The following is a 26,637-nucleotide window of genomic DNA, read 5'->3' as shown; positions in this document are numbered from 1 at the left end:
TCTCTGGCTTTTCTCTCTCACCTTCTCTGGGGCTTTTTTCTGTGTTTTCTCTCTGTCTTTTATCCTCTCATAAAGGACTCCAGCAAAATGATCAAGACCTACCTTGAATAGGGTAGGTCACACCATATTTGAAATTACCTCATCAAAAGATCCTACCACAACAGGCCCACATCCTCAGGAATGGATTAAAGAATATGGCCTACTCTGGGGTCCATAACAGTTCCAAACCATCATGCATGGCTTGTTTGCATCGCTCCTGCCCCTGCCTCCCTCTTCACATGGACTTCTCCCCTCTTTGTCTTCTTTATTAATTGCATCTGCAATGACCCAACCCGAATAAGGTCACATTTGAGGTGTGCTGAAATTCAGACTTCAACATATATTTGGGGGACGTAGTTCAACCCATAACATACATATATTATATTCACACTTTAAAGGAGAGAGAAGCCAGGGAGGTGGGGGAAAGGGAGAAAGAAGCAGAGAAGGGTGGATGAAAGTTCACCTTGGGCATCCCAGCACGTGGCTATGAACAGGGATCTCAGGCCTTCTTCTACATGTCCCCAGGGACCTGCCCCCAGCCTCGCTTAAGGCAGCAGTGCATCCTGGCATCATCTGAGAGAGACAGCGAGTGGGAGAGTGCAACCTTTAGGGGGAAGGGTGGGGCAAGAAGAGCATGGTCCACTGTCTGATGACATGGGCCCCAGAGAGCGCCAGGTGGGCAGTCCATGGCTCACTTGAATGTCCCTGCCTCACAGAGTTCCAGAAAGTCCTCCTTCCTCTCTCGCTCTTGCTTTGAAAGCTTGGTCACCATCATGTTTTCTATCCACAGGAGACACCCAGGCTCCGACAGGACCATGCTCCAGAGGTGGCAGGTAATGTGACTTTTGGGGAGACCCTCTGGGAATGCAAATCAGACATTAGCTCAAGCTCCCGTGATGGAGACAGAAAGGATGTGGCTTATACAGGGGGGACCCCAGGAGATATCAGGGAGGAAGGAGACACTTGAGAAGTAGAGTCACGTGGTGGGGGGTGAGTGTGTATGTGTGTGTGCATGCATTTGTGTTGTGCATATGCAAGTGTGTGGGTGGGAATTTGTGTATGCTTGTGTAAATGTGTTCGTGTGTTTATGTATGCATTCATGCATGAGTACACATGCATTTGTGCATGTGGGTGTGTGCATGCATCTGTGGGTCCGTGCACCCAAGTACACATGTGTGCATATATGTGCGCCTGTTTGCTGACTGTCTCTGTGCACATGCGTGTCCCACTCATGAAGGCATCTACTTATGTCTAAGACGCACACCACACACGCGATGCGTGTTCCTGGGAAGGCACTGGTGGTTCTGAGCTTGGATAAGTTGACATTCAAGCCAACTGCGGCTCTCAGTGAAAGCAAAGGACCCCAAGTGGCCAGTCCCCAAGATCACATGACAACAAAAAAATAGTTCTTGACCACCCATTTCCAAAATAATTTTCCAGGGCCACGCCAAAGAAAGGGGAAACCATAAGCATGCAGGTCACATTGGAGGTGACAGTTATTCCTCGATTGCTCATTTACCAACTGGCCTTGGGGAAATTTTCCCAAATACTATTCCTGTCTCCATTTGTGACTGAACATCTTAAGGCTGAAACCCAATAGACAGGGCCAGGGAAGAGGCAGCTCTTGAGGGCCAAGAAGACTGTAAGAGAGCTCTGCCCACTGGGAAGGGCGTCTTTCATTATGGCTAAAACACTCCTAGGGTTATTTTTCAAATTTTTTTTTGGCAGTAAGTTTTCCCATAGCATGTGTGCTAGTATTTTAATCAATTTTTGAGTATCACATCCAACAATTAACATAAAAAATGTCTTATCCTTGGTTTTGGCCAAGCTGAGCTGTATTTTCTTTTTCTGGCAGACTTAGCTTTCTAAATAGATTTGTTTCCATTCATACTGAAGTTTGAGTGTATCTCTGAGTTGGCATTTGTTCATGCACAGGACATGTGGGAAACTTCCCAGATCCCGGGTGCCTATTCTCACATACAGAGGGAGGGTGCCCTATGAAGGGCTGAAAGTGGGAGCTCCGTGTCCCTCAGGAAGAGAAAACCCATTCGGTTTGTCTTCCTTCTGTGTCTTCTGATAGAAAAGGGAGATCAGCAACTTTGAATATCTTATGTATCTCAACACCCTGTCTGGAAGGACGTACAATGACTACATGCAGTACCCGGTGTTCCCGTGGGTTCTCGCTGACTACACTTCGGAGGTAAGGCCCTCACCCAGAACCTACACAGGTACCCTGAGCCTTTCTTACCAGGACAAACCAGAGCAACCAAAAGCAACATATCAGCCCCTTCTCTGAGGTCCAGGCAGTACTTCCATAAAGAAATCCAAACTCTCAGAAGCTATTGGCAGCTGGTCGAAGACACACAGAATGTCTCTGCTAAAAGAAAACCTCTGTAAGGACGCCTGACCCCAAAAAAACTTCTATATTTCTCTGCTGTTCTGTATTCCCAAGGGCAAAGCGAGGGGAGAACATTTTACATATTCATTGCACAGGAGGGAGGGATCCTGCAGAAAAACGAGTGCTCCTCACATTTCTTCCCCAGGCAGATAACTTCCAACTTCCAATGAAAATCCTTTTGATTCTAAGCAAGGAGCCTGAACTATTCAAATAACTTCCTCTGTGAGGGCAGGAAACGAGTACCTTCCAGACAACAGGAATGTTTTCTAAAGTCTCTTTTTGGTAACTGGTGGAGATCTTGTGATTGGGTCAACTGGGAACAGGTTCAGTTTGAACTCAATCTTTCCCTCCTCCTCTCTTCCATCTCTTCCCCTATTAAGCCTTTGTGGATCACTGGCTCCGGGGCCATAAAATCCCAGCATGCTTGCTAATCACTAAAGGAGGGTCAGGCCAAATGGCAATAAACCTATAATGGGAGCCATAAAACAGTTGCAAGGCTCTGGAGTCTCCATGGGGCACTGAGGCCTGGAGGGGAGTTAACTCTAGCTACCTGTCTGTCTTCTAGACATTGAACTTGACGAATCCCAAGACTTTCCGGGATCTCTCCAAGCCCATGGGGGCTCAGACCAAGGAAAGGAAGCTGAAATTTATCCAGAGGTTTAAAGAAGTTGAGAAGACTGAAGGTGAGTAGATTCTAGCTTGATTTTCTAGATACCTTGGAGTGATAGTAGATAACAATTCAGCCAGTCACCCAGCCTGCAGGCCATTGCAGGAAATAGGGAACTCTCTAAACCAGGGGTTTGCTCTTGGGCTGTTTGTAAGAATCTACTGGAAAACAACTAAAAAAAAAAAAGAATTTCCTGGAGAATTTTTAAACAGTGCTAACTTCTAGGTCTCACTGCTAGAAATTCTGACTGAAATCAGAACAGTCTGCGGCTAGGCTTAGCCCAGATGATTTCAATGGGCAGCCAGGACTGAGAACTCTGTGTACTTATGGCCAATAACTCCACACCTAGGGACAGGTGAAGGGGGAAGGAACTAACCCTTTTTTTGCATGGGCAGGCACCAGGAATTGAACCTGGGTCTCTGGCATGGCAGGTGATCACTCTCCCTGCTGAGCCACTGTGTCCTGCCCAGGAACTAACCTTCTTTGAGGAACTTTCTGTATACTAGACAGTTAACCTTCTTTTGCTTATACAATCGTCTGTTTCACAGAGAAGGAAGTTGAGACTCAGGAAGGTTTGAGCAACCCGTTTAAGATCACATTACCTGCAGAACTCACATCTGACTGGAGAAGTTAGTTCCCTCACTTTGGTCATCTGGTCACCTTTACCATTTTTACCATATCCATATTCCGACTGTGCTACTATTGCCTAAATGTTTTTCTTTAGGCCTACTCACTTCTTAAACCTCATTAAATGCATTTTAAAGAGTTTTCCATCATGCATTTGAGGCTAGCTCTGTTTGTTCTCTCCAACACATTGAAGTATATATCAAACTGTCAAACTAAGGAATGGGCCATCTATGGATGAAGACTTTGGGAAGGCTTGCTCGGCCCTGAGGGGCCTGCATTTGGTGAGCAGGTTCCTGGAAGGATAAGGATGCTCCTGCAGCATCCTTTACTTCCCAACTCCTGAAAGTCTGCCTAGTCTCTGCTGGGCAAAGAGCTAGAACTCAAACTTGCTTGGGGCAGGAAGAAAGAGTAGGAGAGCTGTACCGGCCCTTTGTGACCTTCTTATCTCTTCCTGGGGCTAAAGCTCCACCAGCTCTGACTCTTCTAAGCCACCTGCCCCAGATGCAGTTCTCCTGGTGTCCTAAGACATTGCTGGCCCTCCCCACACAGGCAGGACAAGAAGGATCACCTTACCAGCTGGGTCCCAGGCAGGGCCCCTTTGGCATTGTTCTTTTCCACCCTAGTGTGAGTGTACATTGAAGAGTCACCTCTTGAGGCTTGTAGATGTACATAAAACACCCCCCAGACAACTGATTTAGAGAGCCCAGCATGTGGGTGTGCAGGAAGTGGGTGGGACAGACTTCTGGGAAGCTGGCCAAGGCCTCTGCAGACCATGCCTCCATAATCTCGTCTTTATTTCTCCCTGGTCTCTTCTTTTGTAAATGGGGATAAGTCAGCACTGACTCAGAGGGCCCCTATGGATTCAGGAGGGAACAATGGACAAGTGTCCAGAATGCACAGTGCTCCTTGGATTGCAGCAGTGCTGGTATTCGTTCTGAAATGGTCTGGCCATGGGGAACCCTTCCGTCTCTGCATACCCGTCTCTAGCTTACCCTGGAAAGAGCAAAACATAGTCATTGATCTTTCAGAGGGGCTGTCCAGGCCCCTCTGCTAATGAGAAGCCTGTGCCCTCATCCACACTTGTGTCACTGGCTGTGCCCTCCCACCAGGCACTTCTGTTGTTAAGGAGAACCAAAGGAGTACGTGCTGGTGGGGGGCTGTTAGGACTTTGGGGTTTCTAGATAACCCCTTCATCAGCAGACCACAGCTGTACTGCCCTTCCCATGAGCCCTTGGGCACTGCCTCCCCAAGAACCTGGGGTCTGCTGGCATTCCAGAGAGCAGACCACTGATGACTTGGGGGTACACCTGGAAAGCCTGGAGTATGCTTTTTACCAGCAGTGGTTGTTGACCTGACCCTGGTGACATCTGTGAGTAGGTTGGCAAGCTTCTGCCACAGGTGGGGCCATGCTCATGGCACAGGTGCCAGTGAGACTCAGGGACTATCCTCTCATTTCAGGAGACATGACCGTGCAGTGCCACTACTGTACCCACTACTCCTCGGCCATCATCGTTGCCTCCTACCTGGTCAGGATGCCGCCCTTCACCCAGGCCTTCTGCTCCCTGCAGGTGAGCACCCCGACCTCCCCAGACCCCCCACCCCAGCGATGTCTCACAGACTGAACGCTGGGCTCAGAACAGCAAAGGCCTGCCCAAAATTCATTCTGGAGCCAGTGATTTCCACTAGACACTTGTGGAGCATCCAGGGGCCACTGGCTGTGGATCAGTTGCATCTGCACACCTGCCCAACAGAGTTTGGTGGAAAGACTTCAAAAAAATAAGAAATAAAAGAGACAAAGAAGGTTACTGAACACAAGTATGTTTCAGCAGAAAAGGGAAAGAAGGAAGCTTGAAGCCTGGGAAGGGAGGTGGTTGAACATTAGGGAAAGAAACACAAAGAAGGAACCATGAAAAGACCACGAGTCAAGACATCAGAATGCACTAACATGATGCTGAGTACAAGCTGAAAGGCTTCAAAGGGCAAATGAAGTCTTTGAAGGCTAAAGCAAACAGCTAAACCAGAGAAAGAAACCAACCAACTTCCCCACCCACAGGCAAACAGAGGAGCATACCACTTTAGGGCTGCCAGATTTAGCAAATAAAAATACCCAGTTAAATGTGAATTTCAGATAAACAATGAATTTCAGATACACAGTGATGAGTGCTAAAAAATCATTTGTTGTCTGTCTGAAATTTAGCTGAGCCTTCTGAATTTCACCTGGCTACCCTATACAAGCTGAGAGTGAACGAGTGCTGCTTCCTGAGTATGGACTTTTCCAACTCATGGAGAACATTCTTGGGACAGGGTCCCTCTTGGACAGCATTACAGAGACACTGAGAAGCAAGAGGCCCCTTCCTCTCCTTTTGAAAGATCAAGTTATTTTTTTCTCTTCCCTTCTAACCCCATCCACTGAGATTGTGCTTCCAAGGTACTCTTTACCCCAGGATACAGTTCTGGGATGGGCAGAGCCCTGGACCAGTAGCCAGCTGGCTCAGCCAACTTCAAAACCAATGAACCCCACAGTTTAAGCTTATGTCCTGACTTGACCCAGACCTTGCAGTGGTCCTGCAGAGAGGAAAGCATCAGCCACAGATGGATGTAACAGACCATGGCAGGGGCAATTGTTATGGAAGCTTCTAGAATAAGCTCAGATTTGCTCTAACAGCCAAGCCACAGTTAGGAATGCATGAGTATTCCAGGAACAGTGTGTAGTGTGGTCTGACCTCATCATCAAGGTTACTCTGACCTTGACCTTGAGAGACCAAAGATCACCCCATGTCAGCACTAAAACCAACGCCTGAGCCCAGGAGAAGGAGTAGGCATGACCGAGGCACTTTCTCCAATAAGGAGCAAAAACCCTCTTGTCTTCTGTTTCTTGGCACAGCCTTCTCTGTACTTGATGGTGTGTTTCGTCTAGACATTGTATAACCCGCTTTCCCTGGAAATTCACTCAAAAATAATAAGTGTGCATCCCCTGAGTCTTTCTCAGGCAACAAGCATTTCAAGTAAGTTTGGTTTGGAAAATGAACAGTCCCAGAGCTGCATCCGATGCCAGGAATCCCATCCAGATGTTGCTCATTAATCCACAAGAAATGACGAGCACTGCTGATGATAATGATGGATTCCATTTCTGCTTCCCAGCCAGGGAACTCGGGATGCTTCCAGAGTTTCCCCTTTCCCCGTGGGTTGAATGCATTCAAGCTGGAACCCCCCCACTCTACCTGTTGCTAGGGGTCTGCTCACACAGAGAGGAGGTAGAGAGAGAGAAATACCACAGTGTCAGCTATGAGATTTACAGCCCAGCTCTGCTGCTCAATGGATGTAGAATCTTCAGCAAATTACTTTACCTCTGAAACAAGAGTTCATTACACCTCTCTCAATGGGCTGTTGAGAAGAGTAAATGAGAAAGTATGAGTGTAGCCCTCAGCTTGGGGCTTGACACTCTGTAGGTGATCAGTCATTCCCTTCCTCCCTCTGCAATTGGCTAGACCCAATCAGAGCAGGTCTAAACTTGTCCAAGCTGGCCTCCTTCCATTTAAGTTAATTCAAGACAGTTTGGACTTCTTTGAAGAAAGCATTTCAAGCTAGCCTGGGCCACGTTCAATAGATGTGCTGTGAACTCACTGGGATATTTGGTGTAAGCCCATTTTTAACGTAGTTTTAGCTTATTTTAGCCAGTTTGTCCATTTATGACCAGACCAAACTGGTTGAAGATGGTCTAAACCAGTGTACAATGATCAGAACTGATTTTATATGCTTAGGGAGGACAAGTCCAATCAAATGAGCTTGGGCCTCTTGGTCTCCATGTTGAAGTCTCTGATATGCCCCCAGTTTTTCTGGGTTCTGCTTGGTCTGGTACAAGACCAGTCTTCTGAGTTAAAGTTATGTGGGCTCTCCATGTGTGCTTCTAAATGAGTTTCCCCTTCCCGCCTTGAATTTGAGTCACGTTGGCCCTCTGTGACCCTCCTTGGACTGCTCTGTGGGTCATAGGTAGTCCAAGCCTTTGGAACCGGCAGAAGAACTAACCATCTTCTGCTTTTCCTTTGGAAAAAAGATGAGTTTTAGCTTTCAAGGAAATGAATATAAAGACCACCTGCTGGGGAGCCCACCGTGACTTTGTGAGCCCTGGGACCTTTGCACACCATCACAGGAATGTTCTAGCCTCTTCCAGAAATCAGTGAAGTCAGGATATTCCCACCATCCCAGCCTGACCCGAGGAGGGTCGGCTGTTTCTTCACATGAGAGCTTTGCCTTGCCCCATGTGGTGGCAAGGAGAGGTGCCTCCTCATATCCTCACAGCCCATGAAGCACCAACTTCACGGTGGGGGGCAAGGGGGCATAAGACACATAAGACACATAAGACACAGTTTCTTTCTTTGAGGAGCAGGGTAGTGAGGATGTCAGGGATTTCCAGAGCCAGGTATACATGCAAGAGTCAGCATGAAGTGTCTGTTCTTCCATTACTGTTTCCCAGCCACTGGCAGGAAACATCCCCACTGCTGTCCATCATCCTCAGTGGTAAGGGCTGGGATGTGGGGCCAGCATCCTGCTCTCTGCTCTCTTTGACCTTGAGCAGATCCTTTGCTTTCTCTGGAACTCAGTCTCCTGGTTCATAAACTATAGGAGGGGGATGCAACCATCATGCCTAAAGATCCTTTCTTTCATAAGGGCACCAGCCTCTGATGCTCACCAAGCACCTCCCCTGTTCCTGGCTGCAGCTAAGTACCTTTGTGTATTTGGACCTCATTTAACCTCTCGGGCTGGGAGATTGCACTGTGACGAGCCTCGATTTCCTGGGTCTCCTGGACATCACGTAGCTGGCCTGAGGTTCCTCCAAGATGGTGTGAGCGTTTCCCACATTGGCAACACCGAGCCTGAAACACTCATCCTGAATAGAAGCGAGGGCTCCAGAGATCCCCAGAGGGGCCAAAGTGTCCGGGAGGGATGGACGCATGCCATGTTCAAAGTCACGCCTTGAGTCAAATGACGCCAGGCCCCTCGCGTGACATGACATGTGGTGTGCATGTGTACTGTGTGTCCCGGGCCGCCCCCCAGGAGTGCGACTGGCCTCCAGATGTGCTACTCTGCCTGGGTTGGCAGCAGGCAGGGGCAGGGCGATGAGCCTGATGCTGGGTGCCTGGTGGCACCCGCGCTGGGGGCTGGCGGTCTGATGCTTTTCCAAGAGGCAGGAACAGCTCTTCGGCTGCTGTGGCCTGTCCACCGTGCAGTGTGCTGGGAGCCGTGGAGGGGAGCTTGCAGTGTGGCCTGTTTGAATCCCTGGGACTAGGACATGCTGTGTGCCCCTCATATGTACAGCTGATGACATTTGGGCTGGCCTGGCAATCCACCATGCCTCTATTGCGGCTGGGTCTGCTTTCCTGCCCAAGGTGTTATGAAACTGATAGGGCCTCATGACCCAGGGAAGGTGGTAATGTGCTGCATGCACCAAGCAGGTGACATGTGCTCAGGCTCTGCTCACCCTGAGTCCTTGGCAGCGAACAGCCTCTGCCTGCCTGAGCCGTGAACTTGCCAGGCCCTCGGCAGCCCCATTATCTGGGGAATCCGGCTCGCCTGGAGCTAGAGTCCAAGAGGGACACTCCCTGCTGGGACCCCCTCCAATGTCAGGGCATCGGTTGCTCTTAAGCTGAGAGCAGAGCCTCGTGGCGTGGAGCGGAGCAAAGCAGCCAGCGCCCCGGTGAGGAGGTTACCGCTGCCACCGCTGTCACCACGGCAGCATTTAATAAGAAACAGAAATAAAGCACTGTGTTAATTAAGTCAGAGCCTGTGTGAAGACAGCTGTTACCAGCGGTGGGGAAGGCTTTACCGAACCACCTGAGGAGAGATGGCTGGGTTTTGTGTAAGGCACAGGCTTGCTGCAGCAGGCACCAAGGGGGAGCCCTTGGGTGGTCCGGGCTCTTTACCCAGGAGCTCTGGGTGGGTGCTGGCCCCGGGACAGGGAGCAGCAAGTGCAGGAGAGGGGTAGGAAGGCAGAGCACCTATGTCTGTGCCCACGGCCACCTGGGCTTCCTTAGCCACCACTCTGGGCACCTCAGGAGCCATGGAGGCTATTTGCTCACCTTCTGGCCCTCGGGGCTTCCAATAAGGCTGGTCCATCTGCAGAGGCCGCCAAGCCCACTGGGCTGGAGGCTTAGAGGACAGAGTGAGGACAGTGTGGCAGGGAAGGCTTCAATGACAGGATTATTATGCTAGGGGAGGCAGAGTCTAGAAGGACCACAGCTGTGGCTCAAAAAGAATCTTCGAGAGTCTCCACGCTTCGGTTGAGATATATTACACAGACGTAACAAGGAGTGTTAGAAAAGGCGCATGGGATCGAGGCAGAGCAGTCATCCAATCCAGGCTCTAGAACTTTGTAATCGGTCATGTTGAGACGCTGAGCCTTGATATCCCTCTCCTTTAAAATGACACCTGACTCCGGGTTTTGAGGCTCAAGAGAGATATAGTGTGAGAGCACTTGGCTGTTCTTTTAAGCATTCCATAAACGGACACGGTCTCTGCCATCATAAAGGGCTGTGCGGTTTCCCAAGTGCCTTCATGGGTGTTGGGTTTATTTAGTAAAAGGCCATATCCTACAGGAAGGAACAATGGGGCCACCCTATCCTCAATCGAAAGTAAGCCTGGGAGGGCAGCTGAACTGTGCACAGGTTTCCCAGTTATGAGCTTGGACTCGGCTTTGCACTTTGGGTGGGAGGCTGGGAATTCCATGGGAGAGGAGCCCAGCTCCCTCTCACTCAACTTAGTGGCCTCCTCATTTCTTCCGTGGTGTCATTGCTGCAAAGCTGCTCTTCAATTATGGACACTTCTCTCCATTTGCTCCAGGCCCTCCCCAGGGGTGTCTCCACTTCGGCATGCTCACCCCTAGTTCCCATCTCCACCCTGCCTCATTTCCCACTATACCCCACCCTCACTTCCAGTAACCTCTGTCTCCTTTGTTTCCTTTGCCCCTGACCTTCTTTGGAAGCCCCCGGTTCTCTCGCCCATGCAACGGTACTTGGGACCCGGACCCAGGATTGCTCCCTAGTTCCTAGTCTGGGAAGGAAAAGGGACAGAAGGTCTGGATTCATTCAGGGACCGTTATCATATGCCTTAGGCGTGTGTGTTAGGAACATCACACACACACATGCACGCACACACAGACATGCACACACACAAATACACATTATTGCTTTCACACCCTCAGTGAGCATCTGAAGTTTACAGAAGAGGAGATGGGAGGTTGAAGAGATTAAAAAACTCACCGGAGTCCATACAGCATTGAAGTTCAGACCCAAGGCAGCCTGCTTCCTGCATATGGCCTCTTTGATAGACTCAGATCAACCAAATTGCAGGCAAATCCTGTAACTGAATGGTTTGCATGGAATGCTTTAATAGTGGCTGGGAAAAAATATACAGGTCTGCAATGAGAAGGGATCATCAACCCCCCGCTGAGACCAGTCCCATTATACAGAAGTGCTGGGCTGATTTGGGTCAGTCCCACTTGGAAGAAAGAACAGCCTTTCTAGCATAGATTGCAAATCTATCTGTGTATTTGGGTGTCCCTGAGCTCTGGAAGTTACTGAACTTCTCATGGATGTAGAGCAAGAGTTGAATTTTTTTTTAACATGTTTCCCCCCACCCCCATAGGGAAGAGGGGTTTAGGAATACAGCAATCTGAACACTTATGCAGATCCACAAATAGAAGGGACACTTCTGCATAGCGATTGGTGTCTTCCCATGAAAGCTGCCTTGCCTTTAATACAGGTTTTATACATAGAACATTCCCTTTGATGCTTCCATTTTTAATTGTGGACATTTCTCTGTTGCAACTCATTTCAGTGTCCACCAGCAGTCTTTCTCAGCCATTGCTTTCTCCATTATTTTGTTCTTAATTTTGATTCATCATGTAACAAAATAGACACCTCCTAAAGTGTGTTAATTGAGGAAGGATACCTAGCGTTATATTTCTGAGCCTTTCAATACTGACATTTGTTTCCATTCTCTTTACCTTTGACTGATACCTTAGTTGAGCCTAAAACCCAAAGACAATATAACCTTTTGCCTTGGCCTTCTCTATCCTTGGCACCGCTGTCATCTGGCCTAGATACCACATAGGAAAATCTTGTGTGGGTAAGAGGTCATTCCTTCATTGATAGTAATATAACTATTATTTTTTATTTCATCTGTCTGGATCCCCGTAGGGTTCATTATTCTGGATGTTCAAACTTATTTCCAGAATGTGTAGAGGTGAAGGTCTTAGTTTGGTAAATCTGTCTGGTCCCTTTGTTTTTTTTCAATTTCTAGACATAATTGCATTGTTTTATTTCATTTTACTTTGCATTTTTTTACATAGTCACTCCATAAACCTTAATTGTGTCTCTTGGCCTCTCCCCTTCTCTTCCTTTTATTTTTTTCTTGCTTTCCCTTCCCTGCTTTAGTGAGACTCAGATGCTGGCTGGGCCTGACTTATTCTTGGCAGGCACCAGAGTTTATGTCGCCCACAGACTCAGAATCTAAGTAACAAAGAACGCGACTTTTTCTTCTAGGGAATCTGGCACTTTCTTTTGTATTGCAGAAGAGAGAAAACCCATTAATTTTGAAACAAATGTATGCAAATACATTTATTAATATAGGAAATAGGAAAATCAGTTATTGCTTCCTTTATAAATAATACAGGCTTAAAGTTTTAAAGATATTACTTTTGCTAAAATGCATTAAACAGCTGTGAAAAAAATAACATTTTTCTTTGTGGTAATATCTTTAACCAGATTTGTAGCACTAACAATATTTCCTATGTATATATTATTTTTATTTAATACAGGTAATCTTTTTATTACCAAATCATATTGTTTCTCAGGAGATTACCATCAGCACTCATAAAAGCTGCAGAGGGAAAAGACAATGATGAGATGACATCAATCTCCCGTGGATGTACTTCTCTGGCTGCAGATTAAATACATAAAGCTCTTAATATGCTTCAGTGAGCGACTTGTTAGATGCAGATTTATTTAGACCCCTCCTCCCCATTTTGTTCCCATTTCAATTTGAATTTGATGGTGGGCGTCATCACTTAATATTAACTGAGAGTAAAGCGACTATGGGGAAAGGCCACATCTGCAAGCTGCATTGAGTTGAGACCTCCGGGTGACTTGGCAAGTGTCCCTGCATAGAGAATAACCCATGGGTCTCACTGAATCCTCAGATTGACCAGCCAGTCCACGACCAGTAGGATTCCCAGGTATATCCTGCCTCTGGTGGGGGTGGCGTCTCCCCTCTTGGAGAGAGCTCAGTTCCCCTAGGCCCACTCATGGCGGATGAAGTTTGCCCCAGGTCCATCTACATCTGAACTCACTTCACACAGAGATTCCCACAAGACACTGGTACAAGGGCAAGGCTTGGCCCTTGGAGTTGCATCTGTGGGTTGGATCTAATTCTGCCATTTATTGCCTTGATAGCCCTGCGAAAATCGTGAAGCTTATAGGAAGTTCAGTTTTCTGGTATGTGAATTGGAACTACCAATTCCTATCTAATACAGTCATTGTGATGTTTCAGAGAGGGGATCTGGGCATGTAGGAAGTGTCTAGCGTGGAGCGAACAAGTCAGGCTCTTGTCCTTCTTTACTATCCATCCAGGTTCCTTGGACACCTACTGATAGGAAACCTCAGATCTCTGAAAAGTGAAGGAACTGATGTGGGCAGAGGAGGGTTCTGCGTGCAGCCATTCTGGGTTCTGCATCTTTGTTCTTGAGGCCACACGTCCTTTAAAGAAGGTGGCAGAAGAAAGACAAGTCCTTGTTAAGCAAAGACTCAGCTTTGACAGGAACAAATGAACTATTGAACCCCAAGGAGAAGGGTGTCTTTGGATATCCCCAAACATAAGCAGACCAGTTTCAGAATCTCTTGCCTGAAACCTGTCTGCCCCGAACTTTTTTGTTCTTCTAACCAGGACATGGTCTGGGGCTCCTCTCTGCCTTCCTTCCACCCCCAACACCTCCTGATGACCAAGGTGGCATCAGCTGGAGAGATTTGACAATTCTGATGAGGGACCATGGGACCCAAGGAAAGAAATTGCCTTAATTCTTACCTGGTCCTATTCCTAGGGCTGCATCAGGACCACTGTGGACATAGAACTCAGAAGCTGCAGGCTGGCTGTGGCAGGAGGTGTGGCTCCCTGGTCCTGCGTGTGCCAGACTCCCACTCCTTGATTATTGGTATTCCTTCAGGTCTCTGTCCTCATACCTAGTCTCTCCACTCAGGGTTACCCAGGGGCCCAGACCCCCTTCCTGCCTCACCCCTCTTCCACCACCATCTGCATGCACTGTAAGACTCCCCACCCCAAGCCCTGACTGCAGGCTCTGCCTTTACAACCCTGCCCTCTACCTGCCTTCTCCGGAGTCACGTGCAGGATCAACTTCTGGAAACTTCCCTGGATGTCCAGGAAGACTGTCCAACCCATGTCTTTGTCCTCTAGTTAGTATCCTGAGTTCAGCTCTGGACTGTGAGCATCAAGGATAGGGTATAAGTCGTTCCTGGTCCCACTGCCACTTCTCCTACACAGAGCCTCATGGTCTGGTCCGTGAAAGAATGACCAGACCAGTGACCATAGAGATTTTGCCTCCACAGTGGAGAAACTTCTATTCCTTTATTACAGTGGAAAGTGCATTATCCAGGTGCAAATTTCCAGAGAGGGATTGAGGGACTGAGTGTTTTAAGAAATGATCACATCATGAAAGTAAAAAGACAACCTACAGAATGGGAGAAAATATTTGGAAACCATATATCTGATAAGGGATTAATATCCAAATATGTAAAGAATTCCTACAACTCAACTACAAAAAGACAAACATCCCAATAAAAAAAAAAATGGTCAAAAGACATGAATAGACACTTCCCAAAGCAAATGGCCCAAAGCACATAGACTGATGCTCAACATCATTAGCCATTAGGGAAACACAAACCAAAGCTAGGAGATACCTTTTCACACCCACCAGAACAGCTGCTATTAAAAAGAAAAGAAAAGAGCATGTATTGGAAAGAATGTGGAGAAATAGGAACACTCCTGCTCTTTAAGACTGTAAAAAGGAACAGTCACTGTGGAAGACGTAGGCAGTATAGAATCACCTTACGACTGAGCAACCCCACTTCTAGTTGTATATCCAGAAGGGTTGAAAGCAGGGACCCTAACGGATATTTCCACAGCGGTGCTCATGGTAGCATTAGTCACAATTGCCCAGAAATGAAAACCACCCAAGCATCCATCACCAGATGAATGAATTAACAAAGTGTGGTATATACATACGATAGAATACTTTTTATACAAAGAAGGAATGCAGTTGTGATACACGTGACAACATGGTTGAACCTTGAAGATATCGTGTGGAGTGAAATAAGGCAGGACAAAAGGACAGATGTGTAAGATCTCACTGGTAAGAAATAATTAGAATATACCAGTTCATAGACGCAGACACTAGAGTATAGCTTGCCAGGGGGTGGGGTGTTTAATTGGGATAGAGTCTCTGTTTGGGATGATGAAAAATTTTTGGTAATGGATGGTGGTGATGGTAACACGGAACTGTGAAAATAATCAACACCACTGAATTATATATCGGAATGTGGTTAAAGGAGGAAGTTTTAGGTTGTATATTAGTTACTAGAATAAAATTTTTTAAATAATGGGACTCTATAACACCAACAGTGAACCCTAATGCAAACTACAGATTATCATTAATAATATAGTTATAATAATATTCTTTCATCAATTGCAACAAAGCTAACACAGTAATGTAAAGTGTTAATAATATAAGGATAATAAGGTGTGTAAGGGAGGTATATAGGAATACTGTGATTTCTGCATAGTTTTTCTTTAAACCTGCAACTTCTCTAATAAAACTACTAAAAAAAGAAGTGATCATGCACATATGTGATTGATGAATGGACATGTAGATGGATAGACAGAAAGATGACAGCTGTACATTCATAAAGGCATACTGCATTTTATTGCATCTCGCTTTATTGTGCTTCACAGATTTTACATTCTTTCAAGTTGAAGGTTTTTGGTGACCCTGCCTTGAGTAAGTGTAATGGTGCCATTTTTCCGATAGCATGTGCTCACTTCGTGTCTCTGCATCACATTTGGATAATTCTCACATATTTCAGACTTTTTAATTATCTGTTGTTGTGATCTGTGATCTTTGGTGTTCCTATTGCAGTTGTTTTGGGAGCACCACAGAGGCACTCACATAAGAGGGTGAGCTTAATTGATACACGTTACATGTGTTCTGACTGCCTCACCAACCAGCCATTCCCATGCCTCTCCCCCTCTCCTCTGGCCGCCCTAGTCCGTGACACCCGACGATATTGAAATTGGACCAGTTAATGACCCTGCAATGGCCTCCTTCAAGTAAAAGGACAAGTCACACGTCTCTCACATGAAACCAAAAGCTAGAAATGGTTAAGAGAGGCTGAAAGGGAGGCCGTTTGTGCCAAACAGTCAAGTTTTGGATCCAAAGGAACAGTTCTTGAAGAAAACTAAAGTGCTACTCTAGTGAACACACAAGTGATGAGAAAGTGAAACAGCCTTATTGCTGATATGGAGAAAGTTTGGCTGGTCCGGACAGAAGATCAAACCAGCCACAACATACCCTTAAGCCAAAGACTAATTCAAGGCAAGGCCCTACCTGTCTTCAATTCTCTGAAGGTGATGAGAAGTGAGGAAGCTGCAGAAGAGCTTGAGCTAGCAGACGCTGGTTCAAGAGGTGTAAGGAAAGAACTGTTCTCCAAAACCTATAAGTGCCAGGTGAAGCAGCAAGTGCTGATACAGAAGCTGCAGCAAGTTATCCAAGAGCTCTAGCCAAGATCTTCACTGTCTCCTTCTTCTAAGAAATTGCTGCAGCCATCCTAGCCTTCAGCTGCCATCAACATCAAGGCAAGACCCTCCACCAGCACAGAGATTGTGACTCCCTGAAGGCTCAGTGATGGTTAGCATTTTTTTTAACCAATAAAGTACTTTTGAATTAAGGTATGTACATTATTTTATTAGACATAAGGCTATTGCATACTTAATAGATTACAAAATAGTGCAAGCGTATCTTATATGTGCAATGGGAAATCAAACCACTTGTGTGACTTGCTTTATTGCAATATTCACTTTATTTGTAATGGTCTGAAACTAAGTCTGCAATGTTTTCTAGGTATGCTGGGAGGTAAATAGGTGATAGCTAAGTAAGTAGATGGATAGATTAGATAGATAGATAGATAGATAGATGATAGATAGATAGATAGATAGATAGATAGATAGATAGACAGACAGACAGACAGACAGACAGACAGGTAGAGCCCACGTGCTGTCATCTGAATTGTCACTTCTCTTCAGTTGGCATTCCTCTCTTCACCAGATAGACCAGGAGAGAGAGGGATACAGAGAGGAGTCTCAAAGTACATTATATCTTTAGGAAAGTATGAGCTTCATTCAAATGGCGGAACCCACACCTCCACCAAAGAAAAAATGAATGAATGAATGCCCAGGCCAGCGGAGCCCCCCCACCTAAGGACTCAGATGCCCACCACTAATTACGGCGGTCCTTTCTCCTCCCAGGGCGGAAGCTTCGACGTGGCCGATAGAATGTTCCACAGCGTGAAGAGTGCCTGGGAGTCGGCCTCCAGAGAGAACATGAGCGACGTCAGGGAGCTGACCCCAGAGTTCTTCTACTTGCCCGAGTTCTTGACCAATTGCAACGCGGTGGAGTTCGGTGAGCGGGGAGCCTGAGTGAGGGCGGGATGGGCGGGGGCCATGCAGGTCTGGCCTTCCCGCCTGAGTCCTGGCGGACTCCATCAGCATCTTTGCTGAGCAGATGGACAGCTGCCTCGACAGGACCTGGGCAGGCACAACATTACCACTTGGGGGCAGCACCAGAAGGAAGAGGTTGGGGCTGCAAAGGGACACTGGATCCAGGATGTCTGGACAGTTCTGGGCCACTGTTCCCAAATAACCTTTCCTCTGAGCACTCCCAGGCTGCAGGTTGGCAGCTTAGGCGGCGGTCAGGGTGCCGGCAGGGGCTCTGCCCTGCTGTGTGATGTGGGCAAGTCCCTATCCCTCTCTGGTCTCCATTTTCTCCCCCAGTGACCCTGACGGGAAACCTGGGCTCCAAGGAAAGGGATGTTCCGAGATACCGGGATGGCCTGGGACAGATCCTGGGAGCACCCAAGGCATAATAGAAACACCTGTGCTTTAGGCCATCTCTAGGGGAGGCCATGTTCTCTTACCACTTTAGAGGAGTACAGCAGAGCGGGCGGATGACTGTGTGCATGCCTTGGGAGTCTCCATGGATAAAGGTGTGCAAGGCCAAGTGCAGGCGTCTCGGGGAGTGTGCATGTGATCAGAGCTGGGGCTGGGGTCGGGCAGGCTGACCATCTAGAGGCGGGGCAGCCCCTGTTGCTGGCCTGGGGAGAGCCTCCCGCCCCATGAAGAACGCGCTGAACCATCACCAACACTTGCCCACCCCCAACTCGCCTTCCTCTGGCTCCCCCAAATAGCACATATAGGGTGCACACCAACCAGGCCTGAGCAAGGGAGAAGGGACCCACCCTGACCCCAGGTCCTTCCCTCTGGCAGTGGTTTCCAGCCCCCAGTATTCAGAACATCTAAAACAGACCCAAGGCTGGGCACCCCCTGGCGGGCCGGCCTGACTCCACAGGCCTGGCTGGACGGAGCTGGCCTCAGCAGGTTCAGATTCTCAGATGGTTGGTGGGCATCAGAGTTGAGACCAATGGCCACCGAAGACGACTGCCACAAAGCGGGGTGATAAGGGACCATGGAGGCCGAGGGGGGCTCTGCTCACCAGCCATCGGGCCAGGGGAGGTCCTGTGGGGGAGACACTAGCTGTGCCCTGGAAGGCAAGCTGGTGCGATGTGAGGAAGGGGTAACGGTGCATATGAAGGATTTACAGTCCTGGCAGGGAGGGTATATAGAAAACACAGACCCTTAAATAAATGAAATACTGTCTGATGCCAAAGAATCCCAGGAAGAAAACAAGTAGCAAAATGGTTCAGGAGTGTTCTGGGGGGAACTGCCTTTCTCTGGCCCCCAGGAAAGGCCCGTCTGTGGCGGCGACAGTTGAGCTAAAATGGAAATAGGAGGAGGGCAGAGTGAGGAGGGGCAGGTTTTTTTCAAGTTGCCCTGTGAAACCTTTGGAGGGCTTTAAACAAGACTAAGTATTTATTGGGCGAGCACCATGCACCTGGCGTTACTCTGCATTTATGTGTATTTTAATATAATATCTAGTGATCGTGATAAAATAGTCTAATATATTATTAATAGGAATGATTATATCCATTGGAATTATTACAAATTCCAATTAACTCCCATCCCTGTTCATGCTCCCGTTTGCCAAAATCCCCTGATGTTTCTCATCTCCCTCAGGCTGCATGCAGGACGGGACGGCACTGGGGGACGTGCAGCTCCCTCCCTGGGCTGATGGGGACCCTCGGAAATTCATCAGCCTTCACAGGCAGGTGAGTTAAACTGGGTCACACAAGACCCCTGGGGTCCTGGTGCAGCCTCCCCTCAGTGTCTCGGAAGCATCCTGTCAACTGGAAGGTAATGACATGCCTCTCACAGGCTCTTGTTATCTGGAGATTTCAGAGAAGGGGCTGGGATCCGTGCCCCAGATTGGCAGGCAGAACCTTAGATCTAGCATCTTCCAGGAGCTCCATTAGACTTCACACTTGTGCCAGTTGATTTTGGGAATCACTGGGTGAAGCAAGATTAGATTTTTCTTGGATTCCTTGGAGGGTAAGTCAGTGCCCTTAGTCAAACCTACAGACAGGGCCACTCCCTGCACCATGCTGCCTGGGCTAGTCCAGACGGGGGCTGGAGACCCTGAGGGGCTCCCAATGGCCAAAGGATTTGCCAGAACTTGGGAGGACTTAGTTTATAACATAAAGGCCATTTTGAGACACTTACCCTGGATCAGATATACCTAGGTTAGGATAAGGATATGGAAAGATGTTCAACATCATTAGTCATTGGGAAAACATAAATTAAAACTACAATGAGATACTACTACACACCCACAAGAATGACTAAAATTAAGGAGATTGATACAACCAAGTGTTCACCAGGATGTATAACAACCTGAATTCTTCATATAATGTAGGTGGGTAAAGCAAAATGGACAGTGACTTTGGAAAACAGTTTGGTCGTTTCTTACAAAGTTGAAGATACACTCACCATATCACCCAGCATTTCTACTTCCAGTTATTTACCCAAGAGAAATGAAAATGCAGCTACATAAAAGGATGTACATGAGCATCCATCAGTTTTATTCATACTACTCAAAAACTGAAAACAGTCCACAATCACTGAGTATATAAACCAGTAGTTTATCACATAATGGAATATTGCTCAGTAATACAATGTAACAAATTACTGATATATAGAACAGCATAGATGAATCTCAAAAGCATGATCCCAAGCAAAAGAAGTCACAAACCAAAGCTACATACTATTCCATTTATATGACAATCTAGAAGAGGTAAAGCTGTAGGGATGGAGAACAGTTCAGTGGATTTTAATGTGTAAGTCAGGGGAATGATTGGAAAGGGTACTATCCAACTTTTTGAGTTGATGGAAATTCTTAACATCTTGATTGGGGTGGTTACATGACCATTCATTTGTTAGAACATATTTGAACTGCACATTTTAAATGGTGAATTTATTATACGTAAGTTATACCTAAAAAGGAAAAAAAACATCTGGGGTGGGTCTATAGTGATGACAAACATATGTCTTTTCCTCTCGTTCGTCTCCCTTGGAAAGGAGAAAGTTCTTTCCTGGTTTATCCTTGCAGTTTGGAAATCCAACGACAACAGTCAACCCTCCCATCCTCCAGTGCACTTGGGCTGGAAGTACACTGCCCAGCAGAGGGCAGCAAACCTTCCACTACATGTCTCAGAAAACCTTGTATTCTACAGGCCAGACTGCAGGAGCCCATGGCCTAGTCAGGGAGGCAGACTGATCAACTAACCAGACAAGTAATAGGGAAACTGCAATTATGGAAATCTCTACAAGGAAAGACATATGGTGCCCTGAGAGATGGATTAGGAATGTGGGCTAGGGAAGCCAAGTGATGATGGTGACAGTGGAGAGCTCTTTGGGTAGAGTCGGCAGCCTGGAGGCAGATAGATAACGACATCAGTGAATATGGTAGAGTGAGAACCTCTGAAAATCCTCTCCTCCAAAAAAGCAAAAACTTGGCAAAAAATGGTCAGAATCAACTTTTCCAGAATGCTAGAAATTGGCCAAAGGCTTGCAGCAACCTGGGGAGGGTTTATTTAAGAAAATTGCTTGAATCTTGTTAAGAACAGTGAGCCTGGTGGTGTTTTAATTTTCTCTATTCCCATCTCCCCTCCCCAGCTCCGTAGAAACCTTGTAAGCCAAAAACCCACAATCACAGGTGAAAACTAGCAGCCTGGCAGCCTGAGAGTTAGTCTCTGCTAATTCCCAGGTAAATGCCATTCTTTGACCTATCTAGTGGTTCCCTGGGCTCCCCTCTTACAAGGCGTGAATTGACTCAGAGCTTACCCAGTACAAACAGCCTCTTGTTCAGCAGCACTTGCTGAAAATAATCAAGGTGATTGTATAGCATCCTGGCTGCCTGAGCCAGTGGATAACAGTTGGGGCCAATAGGCTAACCACAAAGTGTAAAAGGAACCACTGGGGGATGAGATATCCACAGGAGGTTTGAAAAACCTCGAGCATATTTCTGGAACTCTCTAAGGCCACACACATGCTTAGTGCTGTTTTCATGCCCCAAGCTGGGAGCATGCTCAGGTAAGACCTCTGGTTAAACAAGCTAAGGCAGGATTTTAAACTGCTTGGCTAAGTGTTGAAGGCATGCCCCAATACACACACACACACAGACACACACACACAGACAGACATACAAATGCATACACAGAGCTCCTTTACACAAAGTGGGATACAAATGGACTATAGGCTTATCTATAAATTATAAGATATAATCCATAGGTTATTTATTATAACCTATTAATATCTATAGAAGGAAATCTCTGTCTAATCATTAGCTGGCCACCAAATCAACCAAGACTTTAGTGGCCAACACAGCCAATAATACAGACTTTATAAAACGAGTTCAGAAAAGACACTCAACAAGCAAACAACAATAACAATAAACAGTAATAGCAAATTCTGGGGAGGAGCAGGGGGTTGGAATCTTAATTTCCAGAGTTGCCACATAAAATGTCTGTTTTTTAACAAAAAATGCAAAACATGCCAAAAAAATCAAGAAAGTATGGCCCATACACAGAGAGAAAATCATTCCTGAGGAAGCCTACATGTTGGACAAAACTTTAAGTCAGCTACTTTAAATATGATCAAAGAACAAAAGGAAACTGTGTCTAAAGGAGGAAAAGAGCATAAGAATGATGAGCATGAAATAGCAATTATCAATAAAGAGAAATTATTGAAAGGTACAAACTTTCCCTAGAAGGGTTCAACAGCATATTTGAGAAGGCAGAAGAAAGGACCAGTGAACTTGAAGATAGGTCAACTGGGATTACCTACTCTGAGAAACAAAAAGAAAAAAAAAGTGAAAGAAGATGAAAAGACCCTCAGAGATTTCTGGGACTCTACTGAGCAAGCCCACAAACAGGTAATGGGAGTCCCAGAAGGAGAAGAGAGGGAGAAAGGGAGCAAAAATAGTATTTGAAGAAATAATGGCCAAAAACTCCCCAAATTTGATGAAAAGCATTAATCTACACATCCAAGAAGCATAAAGTCAAAGTGGTCCACACCATATCCACATCATAATCAAAATGTCAAAGATGAAGACAAAGAAAGAATATTGAAAGGAGCAAGGGGATGTAACCCATCACATACAAGGAAGCTCAGTAAGATCAGCAGCTGTTCCTCATCGAGGCAGTCAGCCAACATATCCAAAGTACTGAAAGAAAAAGACTGTCAACCAAGAATTCTATTTCCAGCAAAACTATCCTACAAAAATGAAGGAGAAATTACTATATACCAAGATAAATAAAAAATGAGATAATTCATCACAGGTAAGTCTACCTTATAGGAAATACTAATGGGAGTCTTTCAGGCTGAAATAAAATAATGTTAAAAAGTAACTTGAGAGACTTCCGGAGAAGATGGTGGCTTAGTAAGGAGCGCGGTTCTTAGTTCCTCCTCCAGAACAACTACTAAAGAACTAGAAACAGTACAGAACAGCTCCTGGAGCCACGACAGAGACCAGACACACAGAGTACCCCATTCTGGAACGGCTGGACCAGCTAAAAGACTCCACTGCAGTGAGGTCCCCGAGAGGCGCGCACTTCCCCGGGCTGAGGCGGCTGGCAGCCGGAGCCCCTCCCTCCCTCCTTCCCGGGCCGGCTGGGAGCTTCGGATCAGGTTCCCCAAGCTGCGGCGACCAGAACCCCTTCCACACATGCAGCTTCCCAGGCCGGCTGGGAGCTTTGGAGCGGCAGTTCCCCAAGCCGCGGCGGCCCTCCCCGACGCGCGGCTTCCCAGGCCGGCTGGTATCCTCGGAACAGCAGTCCCCCAAGCCGCGGAGGCCGGCGACCGCAGCCCCCTCCACACACGCGGCTTCCCGGGCTGGCTGGGAGCATTGGAACAGCGGTTCCCCAAGCCGCGGAGGCCGGCGACCGCAGCCCCCTCCACACACGCGGCTTCCCGGGCCGGCTGGGAGCATTGGAACAGTGGTTCCCCAAGCCGCGGTGGCTGATGACCCTCTGCCACAGGCGACTTCCCAGAGGGAAAGGAAAGAGTCTCCAACAGTAGTAGAGACTGAGCCCAACCTAACACCAATAGTGGCATTAAGGAACAACTTCTGACTACTAAAAATAGGCCCTCAGCTCAGGTGAAACTGATCAAGGCGGAAATCGCCAATTGGGCTAACTGAAAAAGAGGAAAGGGGGCGAAACAGAGCCTTCTGCGGCTGTTTCTACGGAGGCTTCATTGCCTCTGGGCTCAGTGCTGGGATTACATAGGTTACAACTGCCCCAAACGCAGAAACAGGCTGCTTCTAGGGCTCTCTACCACCTGAACCTTCCCCGCAGGAGGGGTGAAACGCAACTCAGGTGGAATCCCTCTCTCAAGGAATTCAGATCCCAGGACTTCACAATTTGAAGCCATTAAAACCAACCTACAACCTTTCCTCTGTCTCCACCACACACCCAGCAGCCAGAGTCTTCCAAAGTTAAAGGAGCCACATCATCTTTTGCTGGTGGGACCTGCAGACAGACAAGCACCACATACTGGGCAGGATAAGAAAAAAAGAGCCCAGAAACTTCACAGGAAAGTCTTTCAACCTGCTGGGTCCCACACTCAGGGAAATATGATTAAATGCCCAGACGCCAGCAAAAAATAACAAATCACACCAGGAAAATTGAAGATATGGCCCAGTCAAAGGAACAAACCAATAGCTCAAATGAGATACAGGAGCTCAGACAACTAATTCTGAATATACGAACAGAAATGGAAAACCTCTTCAAAAACCAAATCGATAAATTGAGGGAGGACATGAAGAAGGCATGGGATCAACAAAAAGAAGAAATGGAGAGTCTGAAAAAACAAATCACAGAACTTATGGGATTGAAAAACACAGTAGAAGAGGTGAAAAAAACAATGGAAACCTACAATGGTAGATTTAAAGAGACAGAGGATAGAATTAGTGAACTGTAGGATGGAACATCTGAAATCCAAAAAGAAACAGAAACTATAGGGAAAAGAATGGAAAAATTTGAGCAGGGGCTCAGGGAACTGAATGATAATATGAAGCGCACAAATATACGTGTTGTGGGTGTCCCAGAAGGGGAAGAGAAGGGAAAAGGAGGAGAAAAACTAATGGAAGAAATTATCACTGAAAATTTCCCAACTCTTATGAAAGACCTAAAATTACAGATCCAAGAAGTGCAGTGCACCCCAAAGAGAATAGACCCAAATAGGCGTTGTCTAAGACACTTACTAGTTAGAATGTCAGAGGTCAAAGAGAAAGAGAGGATCTTGAAAGCAGCAAGAGAAAAACAATCCATCACATACAAGGGAAACCCAATAAGACTATGTGTAGATTTCTCAACAGAAACCATGGAAGCTAGAAGACAGTGGGATGATATATTTAAATTACTAAAAGAGAAAAACTGCCAACCAAGACTTCTATATCCAGCAAAATTGTCCTTCAAAAAATGAGGGAGAAATTAAAACATTTTCAGACAAAAAGTCACTGAGAGAATTTGTGACCATGAGACCAGCTCTGCAAGAAATACTAAAGGGAGCACTAGAGTCAGATACAAAAAGACAGAAGAGAGAGGTATGGAGAAGAGTGTAGAAAGAAGGAAAATTAGATATGATATATATAATACAAAAGGCAAAATGGTAGAGGAAAGTATTACCCAAACAGTAATAACACTAAATGTTAATGGACTGAATTCCCCAATCAAAAGATATAGACTGGCAGAATGGATTAAAAAACAGGATCCTTCTATATGTTGTCTACAGGAAACACATCTTAGACCCAAAGATAAACATAGGTTGAAAGTGAAAGGTTGGGAAAAGATATTTCATGCAAATAACAACCAGAAAAGAGCAGGAGTAGCTATAATAATATCCAACAAATTAGACTTCAAATGTAAAACAGTTAAAAGAGACAAAGAAGGACACTATCTACTAATAAAAGGAACAATTAAACAAGAAGACACAACAATCATAAATATTTACGCACCGAATCAGAATGCCCCAAAATACGTGAGGAATACACTGCAATCACTGAAAAGGGAAATAGACACATCTACCATAACAGTTGGAGACTTCAATTCACCACTCTCATCAATGGACAGAACATCTAGACAGAGGATCAATAAAGAAACAGAGAATTTGAATATTACAATAAATGAGCTAGACTTAACAGACATTTATAGGACATTACATCCCACAACAGCAGGATACACCTTTTTCTCAAGTGCTCATGGATCATTCTCAAAGATAGACCATATGCTGGGTCACAAAGCAAGTCTCAACAAATTTAAAAAGATCGAAATCATACACAACACTTTCTCGGATCATAAAGGAATGAAGTTGGAAATCAATAATAGGCAGAGTGCCCGAAAATCCACAAATACGTGGAGGCTCAACAACACACTCTTAAACAACGAATGGGTCAAGGAAGAAATTACAAGAGAAATTAGTAAATATCTCGAGGCGAATGAAAATGAAAACACAACATATCAAAACCTATGGGATGCAGCAAAGGCAGTGCTAAGAGGGAAATTTATTGCCCTAAATGCCTATATCAGAAAAGAAGAAAAGGCAAAAATGCAGGAATTAACTGTCCACTTGGAAGAACTGGAGAAAGAACAGCAAACTGATCCCAAAGCAAGCAAAAGGAAAGAAATAACAAAGATTAGAGCAGAAATAAATGAAATTGAGAACATGAAAACAATAGAGAAAATCAATAAGACCAGAAGTTGGTTCTATGAGAAAATCAATAAGATTGATGGGCCCTTAGCAAGATTGACAAAAAGAAGAAGAGAGAGGATGCAAATAAATAAGATCAGAAATGGAAGAGGAGACATAACCACTGACCTCACAGAAATAAAGGAGGTAATAACAGGATACTATCAACAACTTTACGCTAATAAATACAACAATGTAGATGAAATGGACAAGTTCCTAGAAAGGCATGAACAACCAACTTTGACTCAAGAAGAAATAGATGACCTCAACAAACCAATCACAAGTAAAGAAATTGAATCAGTCATTCAAAAGCTTCCCAAAAAGAAAAGTCCAGGACCAGACGGCTTCACATGTGAATTCTACCAAACATTCCAGAAAGAATTAGTACCAACTCTGCTCAAACTCTTCAAAAAAATCGAAGTGGAGG

General features: G+C 46.1%; 1 protein-coding gene across 5 annotated transcripts in view; it reads left to right on the top strand.

The window, feature by feature from the left end:
- The window catches only part of WDFY4 (WDFY family member 4), a 281,815-nt gene that overhangs the window by 228,649 nt on the left and 26,529 nt on the right, over positions 1 to 26,637 (top strand). For all 5 annotated transcript variants that reach the window (XM_077124655.1, XM_077124656.1, XM_077124653.1 and 2 more), the window contains 6 exons: positions 830 to 872; positions 2,120 to 2,239; positions 3,003 to 3,120; positions 5,190 to 5,299; positions 17,319 to 17,472; positions 19,143 to 19,234. In XM_077124655.1, the coding sequence (XP_076980770.1) occupies positions 830 to 872; positions 2,120 to 2,239; positions 3,003 to 3,120; positions 5,190 to 5,299; positions 17,319 to 17,472; positions 19,143 to 19,234 (637 nt within the window). The remainder of the gene's footprint in view (positions 1 to 829; positions 873 to 2,119; positions 2,240 to 3,002; positions 3,121 to 5,189; positions 5,300 to 17,318; positions 17,473 to 19,142; positions 19,235 to 26,637) is intronic.

The sequence above is a fragment of the Tamandua tetradactyla genome, chromosome 13, assembly GCF_023851605.1.
Source record: "Tamandua tetradactyla isolate mTamTet1 chromosome 13, mTamTet1.pri, whole genome shotgun sequence".
In the NCBI taxonomy this organism is placed as follows: domain Eukaryota; kingdom Metazoa; phylum Chordata; class Mammalia; order Pilosa; family Myrmecophagidae; genus Tamandua; species Tamandua tetradactyla.
The sequence above is the reverse complement of the archived record's forward strand: the minus strand, read 5'-3'. Positions and strand labels throughout refer to the sequence as shown.